Consider the following 14,744-nt stretch of genomic DNA (forward strand, 5'->3'; position numbering starts at 1 on the left):
GACGCCCTGAAGACCAATCGATCCCTGCAGACTCTGTTGTGAGTAGATGAGCAGTTGAATACTGGACTAAACGACCTGAACCACCAGGATTCATCCCCTGGGGACCATGCAGGGTATTGTGTGATTGACTTGAACAACTCTGTCTCCCCTAGTCTCCATGGCAGTCCGCTGCTAGATGCTGGCCTGGTGACCCTGAACTCAGCCCTGTCAACCCACCCAGCACTGATCTGTCTGGACCTGGGGGACTGCATGCTGGGAGATGAGGCCCTGGGTCTGATCTGTGGGATGCTGCCACCTGATGGAGCAAAGTCGGGTAACGTATACTCCATTAGGCTAATGTTTACTCGCCCACAAAGTAAGGAGCCTAAATCAGGTCCTCAGAGAAGCTCAGACAACGTAAGTCTCTTGAAAGTTAAGACAAGGAAATATGACGAAGCATATGCAGCAATTGGCTTCACTGTGACTATGGTGGGAGACGAGGAAAGACCGCCAATCGTCCCGCTTTGTGAATGTTGCTCCAGTAAACCAGCAAGCGCTAAACTGAGCGTACCAAGCTTTAGAAACATACCTACTGTAGGTAGGTAGTAGGTTTGAATCTAATGTAAAAAGCTGAAGGAATTTAGTTTTTTATTAAATTCTGAGGAGGGGGGGCGTGAAATGTTTACTTCTGCGGCAGCGGGGCATAGCAGAAAAGGTTCAGTGTAGACGTCACCACTGCCAGGAGGCATCAAGTCACCAGAAGAACAGCTGTTACTGGTCTCTGGTTGCAATGTGATGTGCAGCATCTGGTTTTTTTAATGGGAGCACAGATTTCGACAGGGGGCGGCGCGGTGGTGCGGTGGGTAGCACCATCACCTCACAGCAAGAAGGTTCTGGCTGCCTTTCTGTGCGGAGTTTGCACGTGCTTGCGTGGGTTCTCTCCGGGTTCTCCGGCTTCCTCCCACAGTCCAAAGACGTGCATTAGGTTCATTGGACTCTCTCCATTGCCCGTAGGTGTGAGTGTGTGTGTGTGTGTGTGTGTGTGTGTGTGAATGGTTGTATGTCTCTGTGTTGCCCTGCGATGGACTGGCGACCTGTCCAGGGTGTACCCTGCCTCTCGCCCATAGCCACCTGGGTAAGGCTCCAGCACCCCCGTGACCCCGTATTAGGGAATAAGCGGCTTGGAAAATGGATGGATGGATTTCGACAGGACCTGGGCCTGTTCAGAGATAAGTTTGTGCAGGTTCTTTTGCATAGAGGTCATATTTATCCTGACAGGTCTGTCTAGAGGCAACTTGGACATTTCCCTTCCATTCAGAAGACTGACTGTCTGTGGTAGCAGATCTAGAACGCCTAGGATCAGGGAGCAACCAGCACCTTTACAGATCCCAGCAGTGCGTAAGGGTCCGTCTGTTGACGGCTGGCGTGTGCTGTGTTGTTCTGGCAGGTCTAAGGGAGCTGACTCTCAGCGCTAACCCAGGGATCAGCTCCAAAGGCTGGGCTCGTCTTACCATTGCTGTTGCTCACAGCTCACAGCTCCGAGTTCTGAACTTGGACTACAACCCACTGGGTAAGTATGTGACTCGCCTCAAACCTCTCCTCATTCCAAATGGGCTCAGTAGGTCCAAGAGGCACAAAGTCACTTCATGTAGAGCCTCTAAAAGATGAAGCCAGCCCTTCTGACCCAGAAGAACTTGGTCTGTGGTCAGCTTGTTAATTTCAGGCTGTGGTTCTTTTGGGTACAGTAGTTATGGTTCTGACAGATTTAGACAGTTTTGTTGGTGCTGATGTTTTGGTCAGTTCTGTTGCCTAATCTCCAATTTGTTTTTTTCTGACCGTAATGTTCTGGGGTTCTTCCCCCAGGTGACCAGATTGCAGGGATGTTGGCAGTGTCCGTGGCCTCCAGTAGAACCCTGGAGGTGCTGGACCTGGAAGGAACCGGTCTGACCAACCAGTCAGCACAGGTTGATCCATCATGAATATGAATTGACAGTATAATGCAGGTGTTTGCAGGTTGAGTGTTAGTCCTGCAAACACGTGAACCGTTTTTTTTTTTCTCCAGAACCACTCAATTCTGCTAGTTCCAGTATTTTAAATCAATAAACAATGAGTGTTTTAGGTGCATAAATAAGGATTTGTTCAGTGTTTTGAATGAATGAGGTCTCTGTGTCCAGGTGTTCTTGGACATGGTGGAAAACTACCCGACCACTCTACGGGTTCTGGTTCTGGCAGAGAACAACATCAGTCCTGATCTCCAGCAGCAGATCTGTGATTTGCTGTCTGAAGGGGAGGAGGATGATGACAGAGAGGCTCCACCCCTGCAGCCAACCCCCGCCCTCAACTGCGCCCTTCTGCCAATCAGAGACAAGTATCTGCCCACGAGAGACAAGTACCAGGCAATCACAGACAAGTACCAGAACCCCATCTGGATCTCACACAGCAGTAAGGGCTGACACTCTCTACCCTGTCCTCATCTCTGGACTGTTCGCTTGCAGACCATCAAAAGCTTTTACTCCCTCTCAGACAATACAAGATGCAAAGTCGAGCATTGTCTCTGTGACATAACAAACAAGTTATTTGTTTGTAGCAGCAACAAAAAACAACCAACAAACAAGAACAGTCTGAGTGTGTCTGACCATCACAGGATTTTATCAAACAGACCATTGAACCAAAGGCTTGTTAAAACAAGGACGTGAGCAAACTGGTTCTACTGGTTCATCACAGAATGGTTCCCACTATTGTACCTGGTCCAGTTTTATAGACATGGTTTCTTATGGGTATTACGCTATAGTTCATTAGGGCAGAATCAGGAACTTTCTCTTCTGGTACTGTACCACTACCACACCAACTTTCCTGGTTCTGTTTGTATGGTAACTGTTTTTTTTTGGTTCAGATGGTGAATGATTCAAACCAATGGTAAAGTTTACTACACAGCTTGTACACGAATCTTGTTTGGTCAGGGCTTAATCGCGTGCTGCTCTGGTCCTGTGGTGTTTGTTACATGTCCTCCGTGACCGTGATCTCCAGCATGTGTCAATCTGCTTTAGCTGGTTTTTTATCTAATTCCAGAAATTAAACATCTCTGTTGGTACGAATAAATATTCAGAGCGACATGCAACTGCTGCGTCCTTCACTTACAGAACTAATCCTCCACGTTAAAGACAAAATAATAAGCACAAGTCGAGAGATTTGCATTGGAATCTACTCAAACGTGCGCACTGCTTTAATGAGAGGAGCGTGTGTCACTTACAGTATTAAGAGAATCAGTCACTGTGTTCTAGAAACTGTTTAAACATCTTCTAAGTCAGTCTTTAGATTTAGAGAAGACATACAAGTGGCTTTACATTATTTACTAAAGCAAATAATTTAATTTTAGATCCTTTATTTTTATAAGCTATTTACACACAAATGTTGGCCATAACATTATGAAAACATGGAACATTTCAGTCACGTAGAAAACTAATTTAAATAGAGTTTAAATGGTTTTATGAAACAAAATGAGACTTTTAATACTTTGAGCAAAACAACATTTTTCACAGAACTTTAAATTTAACTTTGAATTGTATTAAACTAGCAGACTGTCGTCGGCATAGTGCATCACGCTCTCTGTTTGCTGACTCGTCTGCATTGTCTTCGCTCTGCTGGACAAGGACTCATGCTGGACTAGTTATTGATAGGGACTCATAATAAAAATGTGAGGGTTAGAACAGGACCTTCTGTGTAGTGTGAAGATCTAAACCTGTTGTTCTTTGACCCCACAGACTCCAGCCCCCAGATGGTTTTGCTGACATCAGGTCTAGGTGAGAGCTTGTTGGCTGAGACCGAAATGTGAACCCTGTCACAAATACACACACTCTTTGTTACGCTGTGCTCACTTAGTTCAACTTGATTCACATTTACTTCTGGTTTTGAATGTATTTGTCTCTCTGCACTGCACATCTTTGGGTTGTTGGATCATGTGATTGCTAGCAGCCAATCACATGCACCACATGGTTTGACGTAGCACCTGCACAGAAACTAAAACAGAGCAAGTAGTGGCACAAAACCTCAACACCCCAAGTGACTTACAGGCGGGCATGTGTTAAGTACCCCATGGAATCATTTATGGCAGGATTTAAAGCTGTAATTAATGGTTAACAAATACTTTACTGAGGATTCAATAAAAGCGCTCTAATGTAGTTTTATCAGTTACCAATCCAGCATCTAAACCTACTTAGTAATGGCTGATAAACATAGTCAGTAATTATTGCTTAACCATTAATATCGGTACACAACCCCTTTTATACAGTAAATGTATGAATGTGTTTCTGATGATTGTACTGCACCTGTTTTTATGTTTGCTCTTGTGTCATAATAATAAAACTGTTTTCAGCTCCGATGAACCATTACTCTTGTATTTTCTTGTAATTGAATCTAGAACCCAGTGGTTCTGTTGCCTCACGGTAAGAAGGTTCTGGGTTTCTTTGGGGCGTCTGCATGTTCTCCTCATGCCTGCCTGGGTTTTCTCGGTGGAAAACCCAGGCTGAATGATGATGAACTGGAGACCTGGAGCAAATGCTGTCCTGCTTCGCTGGTACTAGCTTTTACAGAGTCTTGCCTCATCAGCTACTAATATATACACTGCTCAAGAAAATAGTGGGGAACACTTAATCAACACAATGTAGCTCTAAGTCAATCACACTTCTGTGAAATCAAACTGCCCACTTATGAAGCAACGCGGTTGACAATCAATTTCACATGCTGTTGTGCAACTGAACAACAAAGTATTTTAGAATATTTCATTCAATCAGATCTAGGATGTCTTATTTTAGTGTGCCCTTTATTTTTGAGTAGTGTATAAAAGGCTTTTGTGTTGTTTTAACCACATATCAGTAATCGAGGACAAGCCAGAACTCTTCAGAACCTGCAGTGATGTTTGGTTGTGTTGCAAAACTATTTTATCACCAACAGATGCTTCTTTTAATCGTTACTATTACTGGTGCATGTTTCTGGTGGCAAGCGTACAGTAAGTCCTGATTCAAAGTGCTTCATTGTCGTTTGTTTGCGATTATACTCCAGTAAGGTTGTTGGCTCCAGCACCACACCTGATGCTCAGCGGGACTGAGTCCAGCGCCACTGGATGCATTAAAATAACTTTTTTTTTAAGCTAAGTATGATAGGACATCACATAAAACAAATGGTTTTTATTTTTAATCAGGTCCAGTGGTGGTAAAGAAGTGAGCCTTTTAAACTTAAATTGTGATGTACATTTATGCAAGTGTATAAGTTATTTATAGGGCTGCTCTTGTTATTTAGGTGATGAATTTTGATCTGAAATGACAGATTTGACTTTGTTTTCTTCTTTCTTAATGTCCATTTTTTAACACTATATGTTTCTTAATGTCACAGTGGTCACGGAAAGATGGAGAACAGGGTCTGGTGGACGCCAGCAGGAGCCAACAGGCCTTCGCTATCACCATCTGTTTAGTTCTACACTAAGCTTTACACTGTAGGGGGCAGCAGATGAAATTGGAGCCATTTCCAGCTTGTGGTGTGCACGTAGCCATCAGACACAGGAAGGTACACACTGACATAAATACTCAGATGGTTGTGGAGCAGAGCAGGGATAAGTCTGGCTGGCCTTGTTTCTCCTCGGTCAACCCCTCTGTCCTCGTGTCTCTCCTGCCGTCTAGTGGCTATCTTGTAAAGCAACATGTTTGTACTACTGCTCCATTAAGGTTCCAGGTGTGTGTACCTCACAGAAATGTGTCCTCATAAGATCTCACCGAAGCATAGTTCAAAGCTGTCAGATTAACTGACGAAACCAATGTTTCCTGACCAGATCCAGTTTCTCTGGGATGAGCAGCAGCGGCTGCAGCACATACTGTACGACACATTTGGCTCCTGTTTGTCTAACTGTGCTTTCACAGATGCCAACAAAACCTGTAAGTGGTGCAGGTACAACTCGGAAGGAACATAAAGGGTCTAATATCAGTAGCAGTGAAGACCAACCTGCTTGGTTGTCTCACGTCAAGTCTGCATTGGCTCAAACTGCCTCAACCTTTAAAAAGGTCGTTTTACTTTGCCAGACTAAATGTGTATGTTTTTATGGTTCACAGCTTGACGCTTTGGAACTTTGCAGCCTTTGACCCTGCAGTGCTCAGAGGTGGTACCAGCTGAGGGAACGCGTCCTCCTCGTCTGTGAAGTCATGTGCTTGATCGCCTCTCAGTCAGCATCACCTTAGTGTTCACCTTGTTATTCTCTGGTTCTGCAGCATTCAGGAAGTTGATCTGACATGCGTCCTGATCTGTCCTCTGCGAGCTCTTCTGTCCCCGTTGTGATGCTGACAAGCACCTGCTGCAGTGACCTTGCAGTACAAAGGAGGCCGTTAGTGCCACAGCCCCTAGTGTGAGCCCTGCAAGCACCAGTAGGACGATGAGCTGCACCCGTGACAGCTGACTGGCGCTGCGCTCGCTCACCGTCACCTTAAACAGCTGGTTGCCATGACGACTGCTGTTACTAGTTGTTCTGTGAGGTTTAACTCTGGTGGTCAGGTTGGATCCAACGCCCCCCAGCAGCGTCTGACAGGTGCTTCCAGCAAAGCCGGGCTGACAGACGCAGTGGAAGCCTCCAGCACGGTCGAGGCAGCGGCCGGCGTGGAGGCACGGCCGGCTGGCGCACTCGTCCACGTTGACGGTGCAGAAGCGTCCGGTGAAGCCGCTTGGACAGAGGCACGAGAAGCGGTTGACGCCGTCCAGGCAGATGGCGCCATTGGCACAAGGCTTCATCAGGCAGTCGTCCATATTGGTCTCGCAGTGTGACCCCGTGAAACCTGCCAGACAGCGACACGTCAGCTCGGCAGCAAAACCGTCTGCATCTTCGCACAGAGCACCGTTTTTACAAGGGGACCTGGAGATGGAAGGGGACACAGATAGTCAGGCCATTTCAACAGATAGCAGCAAATGTCCAGCAAGCTGAGAGGTGTCCAGACCTCCTCTGGTGACAGGGCCCAGCCTTCAGCTGACAGTTTCTACCATGGAAGCCTTCAGGACACACACAGGCATATTCACCGCTGGCTTCCACTACACAAGTGGCTCCGTGCTGACACGGCTGCTGCGCCGCACACACCATTAGGTCTGGCACATCAAAAGCAGAGTTTCAGCACAAAGTAAAAGCACTTTTAGATTCAAAAGGAAAACCATGCTATCTGTTTACAAATGAGAAGCTTTCATTTAAATACATAAAATGGGTTGTGCAGCACCTTTGTCACAGAAGCGTCCAGCCCAGCCCGGATCACAGCTGCACTGCCACGGCTGCTGACAGGACCCGTGCAGACAGCCGGGCTTCGGCACGCAGCGCTCACACAGCTCCCCGTCCCAACCGGGGTCACATCTGCACACACAGGAGCAAGGCGTTGGACGACACAGCACGTGGGCACAGACTGCCTCTACAAACAGATCAGCGGCTGCTTCTCACCTGCAGACGCCAAACTCGTCACAGCGACTGTTGGTGATGTTACAGCTGCAGCTGCTTTCTGCAGGACAATGAGAAACAGAAGAGTGTGAGACAGATGAGCAGGAAATGAGGAACCCTGTTTATTGTTTGGTCCTAATATTTTTCATTGTTCACACAGGTTGTTCTTTTGTTTAAAAATGAGTCGACCCAGGAGGAAGTCAGTTGCTGAGACCTGGTGGAATGTTTCAGGTCTCTGGTGAGACATTAGCTGCAGATGGTTCGACCTGTGACCCCTGACGGTTGCTGAGCCACGTGGCACTGAGCAGACAGCTGGCACCAACCTGCTGCAATGTGTTTAAGTAGCAGAACAAGACATGGGCAGGAGAACACGCCCTGAGACAAGACCTATACTGCAAAGCTACATCACAGCTACGCAAAACTATCAAACCTATGAATGTTGTTGGATGTAAGTGTTTACCTGTAACAAAAAGCTGTTACTAAAACATGATGATGCTGAAACGCCTTCCGATCAGATCGTCTTGAGCTCCTTGTTTATGCTGCAGACCCTAACCTTTGACATTTGAGTGCTTCGAAAGGCGATGGGGCTCTGACAGGATTGTTTTCAAAGAGAGTTCTGACAGGAGAACAACAGTCTTGTCCTCCATTCCGATGGAGCAGGAATGCCAGCGTCCGTGTCAGAGCTGCCAGGAACGCCAACACAGACTCACATGACTCTAAAAGCAGCTGGGAATTGCTGAATGTTATCTGAGACCAGACAAAGCCTAGCAAGCAGAGGGTTAATCTGACAGCTGGCAGAGCCCAGATTAACCAGAACAATGAGGAGCCAGACGCCTCTGAGCTCGAGGAGAGGACCACCCCCACGACGATTGTATGACTCTCAGGAACCACACAGTGACCACACATGTTCTGATTATTGATCTGTCACATATTGATAGATACTGTGGTGGCTTGAAAGATGATTGATGTCACACCTACCTGTTCTACTCACTAACTGTCAACAATAATTGTTGAGTGGCTCCAACATTTCCCCAGGGCACTGATTTTAGTTCTTAAGCCTGAGGACATTCGTCAGTGTGGAGAGAGCAAATGACAGACATCTGAATATGGAATGATCAGTTCTTTCCTGGATTATAGGTGTCCTTTATTCATAAATTTCCATTCGAATTCGATTGAACCTTTTGTTTCTCTGAATCCACTCCCTGCCTGCTGGTGGTGTCAGACCAGAAAACAGAAGCACCGGTGGGAATGAGGCCTGGGGCCTGTCTGCTCCGTCCCACTGCTTGGTGTTGATCATCCTGGAGATCTGGGCCACTTTTTTCCCACACTACACTGCTCACTGTCTACAGTATATACAGGGTGAACTGCTCTCACTGCCCTTCAGTTGCAAAGCCAGTGATAGAGTGAGATGTTACCATCTGGGCCTACCTTGTCCTGTGCATGAGGGAACGGTGAGGATGAGCAGGACCCAACAGCTTGGCGGGAGCATGTCGACCTACAAACAAAAAAACACAGTAACGGACAGAGGTCACTCAGAGATGGCAGCACTTTGAGCTGTAATCACTGGATCAAAGGAATCAAATGTGTTTGAGTTGCTGGTTCTGGGTCAGCTGTTGAAAGGCTGCACCTTTGGTTTTGATTCTACCTGGGTGTCCACAGGTCATCAGCGTGGACCCCTGGTGTCCACAGAGGGACATATTATTCCTCCCAGGTTCCCTGATTTCACTTCTGCCGTTTTTGTTAAAAAACTTGATTTGTGACCCTGGCATTGATAGTTTATTGCTCAGGTCACACCCAGAGCTGGTTTCACCTATGTTTGTGTACAAATAGCAATTCTCAATATGAGGAAAGGATACATGTAGCTGTAGCGAACAGCTGGATAGTGGTGTCGGGACGATGACCTCGGTGATCGTCAGTTTTGGCTTCAAATCTCCCAGAGATTTTGAAGCTGGACCAAGTCTGGCTTCTCCCTAATGAGTGTACATGTAAAGACTGCATCTGATCAGGCAAAATAAGGAAATACACCATACCCAGTGGAACTGTGTGTGGCAACAGCCTAAACTGGTGCTGGATGAAAACATTGCAGCAATAACATGAGTCTGTGAGTCTGCAGTTTGCCTCAGCTGCTAAGCTAATGCCTATTCGATGTTGAAGCACCTTAATCAGGTCACGTGACCCGTTTCCTTCCCTCGTGGTCCGTCTGCCTCCTGATGCCTTTATGGACTCTCCGTCTCCACTTCCTGCTTCCGGCGTCAGGCTGGCCAGCCTGTTGCTATGGCGATGGACCCTCAGGTCACTCTGCCCACACACTCCACTGCCAGGCGGCAGGAAACAACAAGCAGGATAATTTTTCCAGAGATTATAGCGACAAACATAACCTCCACAAAGACAGGAGCCAACATGCCTGCTCACCGTGTGAATGAGTGTCTTCCTGAGTCACATTCCACAGCTTCCACACATGCGCTCTTCCTCCAGCATGTGTTTGCCTGAGGAGGAGAAAGAAGGGAGTGTGTGTTTGTGAAGGGATGGGAACAGGTGGCACGCACCCACACACACATTTGCCTTTGTGTGGCGGTGGGGACAGACGTTTGTTCTCAAAGAAAGCATTAAGAAGCTCATCAAAGTGATCACATACTCACATTATAGATGCGCTTGAATAAATACATTACCTTCCAACATAAAATACAAAAAAACTGAAGTGGGTCCAACTATAATAAACATTCACTGCTGAACATGTGAAGCGTCTGTTCAGTGAGGATTCTCTACTGTCTGTCAGGCTTTTCTTAACTGAAGACGCTGTACGTACTGTACGTGTTTCATCTCTGTAGCGAGCTGCTGCTTCATGTGTCGTCAGGAACTCTGTGGCCCTGTTCAACAACACTTATCTCAGCATCTAGCATCCTTCTTATCTTTGAGATGGTAGAACAGCTCAAACCAGGTGCAGTATGAAACCTGGCAGAACACTATGACTACAATAGGTGTACTGTACATATGCTTATATTACCAGAGGTTAGCATAAAGGCTGCAGCACTTGCACTTCTGTTAAACTCTGTTGCTATTAAATTGATTTCCTTACCTTGTTTTTGGTTGTTAGGCCGTCTGTGTGACATAAAAGCCCTTACTCCACCCTGCAGAAGGTCAGCTGTAGCCATAGCAACAGAGGAGACGGATGGTCATCTGATGAAATGTACAGCCAGTCCCAACAGGAATGTTAGATTCTTCCATCACAAACTAAAACATCCTTCAGGCTCTGACTCTTCTAACATCATGTTTCAGCACAGAACTCTGCTTTAGTCAGTAAATGTTATCAGGACACTGCCTGAATCTTTACAGTAAGCTTTTATTTTTAAGTTGTGGTATTTACAGTATGAAGTGGTTTTTATAGTGAGAGTGAGTGTTTGAGCCCAGCAGAGTTCAAAATATACCAGCAGGAGGTCTGAAGGTTGAACCTTCTCCAGAGCCACATAATCTGTTAAGCATGTTGTGGGTCCACTCTGGGAGCAGCTCCACTATGACTGGTTCTGGACACAGAGGAGGCTTATGACCACACCACCTTCCAGCTGAGCTCCAACAACAGAACAACATGCGCATCAGCCAAACTATGTTGCTCCCTGGATTTAGTTGGCATGAGTTACACGTCCAACAGCGTTTGCCTCAGGCACCAACAGTGGAACTCCTGAGGTATCTGATGCCAGAAGGCATGTTTGTTGAATGACTACAGCCACTGCAGAGCTCTGCAGGTTTATCACCACCTAAAACATTTCCATCAGCTGATGTAAAAAGTGTAACCAGCATTTTCCTCTTTACTCTGCACTCTCTGCACTAATGCATCACATCTCTTTAGCCCTGTGTGTTGTTGTTCAGTAAAATAACTGCATGCTCTGCAGTGAGATGTTTGCTCTTTACCTTTAGGCAGAAAGCAAAGTGTCTCCAACATGCCAGTATAATCAGTCCAGTAAACAACCCGTAAGCAGCTGCAGTTTTAAACGCTTGAAACAAACCAATGAGTTTTACCTTCAGCCTCCTCCTCTGGCACGAACCTGGACCGTCGGCACTCACAGCTCCACCGTATGTGTTTGAAGATGGAGGCACACGACCGGGACACTCCCCTCCACCCAGGCACCCACCCACCTCCTCAGGGTATGACCCCGGAGGAGGAGCTGGACTTGCTGCTGTGTTGGATGGAATCCGGAGAAGCAGCATTTGTCATCAACTAGACGCATAAACACTCAGCAACACTAGAACTCAACTCAAGTCCAAACTGCGTGAGGCAACAGGCTGCTGTCAAGTCTCAGCAGGTTTGAAATCAAACACTGCAATTTTAGGAGGTTTTTCTGAGACAAATGTACCTGAGTCGAGATCCAGACAAGTTAGACTGAGGCCAGTCTGGCTCCAGAACTCAAAGCATTTACAAAGTCACGAGGCGACAGAGTCAGTAAATCATCAGACTGATGTTGGCAGGAGGAATTTCTGTCACCTGTTCAAACAGGATGAGGTTGTAAACCTTCAGGACTGAGCTCAGACTCTGGCTGAATCCCTGCTGGTCGATGACCTTGCTCGTTGTCTCCTCACATTGTGCAGGGCTCCCTCCTCGGTCTGATCCATTCAATGCTGGCAGGTTTGCTCCTTCCCTTCTCATGTCCCTGCACATATCTGTTAGTCAGAGTTCTGATGTTGCTGCATGCTGAGACTTGTCCTCACCTGCAAGAGGTGGATGTTTTTAAATCATTTCAGAGAGAAGAATTTTAGATTTTCAGATTCTGTGTTTGTCTTCAGGCACATTTTGCAGACTACTATAAAAACACAACTTTCATTAGGCTGAAACACATGCTAACTCGAACTATGAACCAAACCCAACATACCTGCCTTATCGGCAGGTGAGATGCAATTCTTGCCACATATCTCATCAGTCACCACTAGAATAGAATAGAATAGAATAGAATAGAATAGAATAGAATAGAATAGAATAGAATAGAATAGAATAGAATAGATGTTTATTTGTCATTGTACAGGTACAACAAAATTATGGGTTCACCCAACAACAGTTCACATTAAGGAAAGAGAGCCCTATGTAAAAATATGGAATAAATAGAGAAAGAAGAGAAAAAATACCCGCATCACAAATAAATTCAATAATTGATCGAACTGTGGTAGGTCTGAGTGAGGTAACTAAAATTACTCAGTGAAATTACACAGTATTGCACAGTATGTCACAGTAATATTGCACATTGTGTTTATACTGCACATCTGGATTGAATGGTGACTCAATGTTTGTTTGCAGTTGGAGTGGCCCAGGGGAAGAAGTTGTTTGTTAGTCTGGTGGTGTGGGATTTTATTGACCTGAAACGCCGCCCTGGCAGCAGCAAGTCAAACAGATTATAAGCAGGTAGTGGGGGTCTCCTGTGATGGCTTTGACTCTGTTTTGACACCGGGACCTGGCTAAGTCGTCCAGGGAGGGCAGAGGACAACCAGTGATCTTCTGTGTTCTGTTTGTCTGTGCCAATCTGTAGTGAGTATTGCGCTAAAGGCTGATCTACTGGTTTATGGACCACCATTACCTGTAACTGGATCTGTCTTGATGTGTGCCTCAGCCGGTGTTTGGTGGTGTTGGAGGGTGTTTAGGGCTTGATGAAGAGTTAACCTGCTATATTTCGTTCAGCAGGAGCAGCTGGAAGGTTTTTGCTCAACACTGAGGGTCGATCCACCTACCTCACAATGCCTTTTTGTTTATCTAGGAAGGAGAATGGAGAAGGCCTTGACAGTTACCTCATGCAGCAGCTGAAGACCAGCCCCTCCACACCAGCATCATCACCCTTCACATTTTACGTGGTTATGGCCTTATTTCCATCTCTGTTTCCTCCCTATGGTGTTTAGTTAAATGGCCCCACCACCCCCATCACATATCACCACACAAGGAACCGACAGTCTGACTGATGAACACTGTGTGTGATCTTTGACCTTGACATGCAGCACTTCAGACAAAAAAACACAGTGTTTTGTTTTAGACGCAATGTTTTTACAGCAGCTGTTTGAAAGTAGATATGTATGTGAAGGATTTTGATCACATCAGATATATATTCATGCTAAAGACCTGTAGCTGCTAAATGTTCAGTATGTGAATCACATCTTTCCCTGCTCTAAAGAATCAAATGAATGAAAGCTGTAAAACTGAGCAGAGGCATCTCTTAGCAGCTGGTGGAGACTGAAACCAGAGCTCCAGCTGCGCCACTGCAGGCCATCAAATTCTTAATGTTGAAGTTGATAGGGAATGTAGGGGGGACTGGTCCAGTTAAAGTAAGGAACACGTCTATCCATGGATCTCACCCCTTTCACAGCTATGATAATCCTATAACTTCTCTAATCTAAGTGTAATCCCTGATAATAGAGCTCACAACATTTGTCTCCCTCTCAGCTGCTGCTCAGGTCCTAATACACTCCTCTTATCCAGCTAAAATGTGCCAGTTCCTAGAAGCTACATGTGACTTTACTCTAGGTCGTTATTCACTCTGCTCCAACTGGTTTCTTTACATTCTAGTTTAGAAACATGTCAGAGAGACACCAGCAGGTGTGGCGCTCAAACCAATGGCATATTTTCCATACCTCCCATTATTTCCATAGCTCTCGTATCACAGGACGGGGGTGGGTCTGCATTATTGTGGAGCAGCTGGACATTGTCTTCATTGTTCTGACCTGCAGTAAGTATGAACTCCTCTGCAGCTGTTTTCTGAGTCTACATGTTTGCAAGTGGCCTCATGCCCCAGTGAGGACTTTCCTAACATCACAAGAACATTTCCAGACCTGTGAGGATGTTTCATTCATTTCTCTAGAGCTGAGGATGTTTTCACTGACACTGTCTGTTTTAAAAAGGTGACACTAACGATCTGCTAACGACTTCCTGATGAGTTGCTGGAGGAAACTGAGTCAACTGCAAAGAGTGTGATGCTGTTGCTAGGAAACCACCTCTTCAGGTGAATAGCTTGCAATTAGATTGTTTAAAATAGACTTTAAGAGAAGCATGTCTTTTACTTTTTTACTTTTGATTGCATTCATACTGTTGTTTCATCATTGTCAGAGTTTTGCTTTTTTCATTGGTGACATATTTGTATACCGGTACCGTGTGTACCATACCGTGTGTAACATTTTTCTTTTTGGCACATTCTTCTCATGGCTTGGTTTCTCTGATCTTGGCTCTGCTGCCACCTACTGACCACTGTGTCTGCCTCACCTGAGCTCAGCAGGGGACAAACATCATGTGCCTCAAATGTTAATTCATTTAATTGTGTTGGATATTGTACTTTAGTAACCTGAGTGT

General features: G+C 45.9%; 2 protein-coding genes across 12 annotated transcripts in view; one reads left to right on the plus strand and one right to left on the minus strand.

The window, feature by feature from the left end:
• Window positions 1-4,361, plus strand: part of lrrc73 (leucine rich repeat containing 73) — a 7,151-nt gene extending 2,790 nt beyond the window's left edge. Inside the window, exons 3-8 of the mRNA XM_029127721.3 lie at window positions 1-38; window positions 153-313; window positions 1,427-1,549; window positions 1,843-1,943; window positions 2,154-2,421; window positions 3,741-4,361. The exon at window positions 1-38 is cut by the window's left edge and continues 254 nt beyond it. Of these exons, the coding sequence (XP_028983554.1) occupies window positions 1-38; window positions 153-313; window positions 1,427-1,549; window positions 1,843-1,943; window positions 2,154-2,421; window positions 3,741-3,811 (762 nt within the window). The 3' untranslated portion in view covers window positions 3,812-4,361. The remainder of the gene's footprint in view (window positions 39-152; window positions 314-1,426; window positions 1,550-1,842; window positions 1,944-2,153; window positions 2,422-3,740) is intronic.
• A 793-nt stretch (window positions 4,362-5,154) lies between these two features.
• On the minus strand, window positions 5,155-11,642 carry dlk2 (delta-like 2 homolog (Drosophila)). Of its 11 annotated transcripts, none has more exons than XM_055502823.1 (10): window positions 11,447-11,642; window positions 10,509-10,609; window positions 9,845-9,918; window positions 9,590-9,746; window positions 9,289-9,402; window positions 8,861-9,157; window positions 7,436-7,493; window positions 7,221-7,351; window positions 6,951-7,095; window positions 5,155-6,868 (listed from the first exon to the last, which is right to left on the minus strand). In XM_055502823.1, exons 6-10 carry the CDS (start codon window positions 8,919-8,921, stop codon window positions 6,166-6,168), a joined length of 1,098 nt encoding a protein of 365 aa, XP_055358798.1. In that variant the 5' UTR covers window positions 8,922-9,157; window positions 9,289-9,402; window positions 9,590-9,746; window positions 9,845-9,918; window positions 10,509-10,609; window positions 11,447-11,642; the 3' UTR covers window positions 5,155-6,165. The 11 variants fall into 11 exon arrangements, with proteins under 11 accessions (XP_055358798.1, XP_040923493.1, XP_055358802.1 ...); XM_041067559.2 differs by having other exon boundaries at window positions 8,861-9,160; XM_055502827.1 differs by having other exon boundaries at window positions 8,861-8,927; window positions 9,078-9,157; window positions 9,289-9,746.
• Between the last annotated feature and the right edge of the window lie 3,102 nt (window positions 11,643-14,744).

This window comes from Betta splendens, chromosome 15, assembly GCF_900634795.4.
Source record: "Betta splendens chromosome 15, fBetSpl5.4, whole genome shotgun sequence".
NCBI lineage: Eukaryota > Metazoa > Chordata > Actinopteri > Anabantiformes > Osphronemidae > Betta > Betta splendens.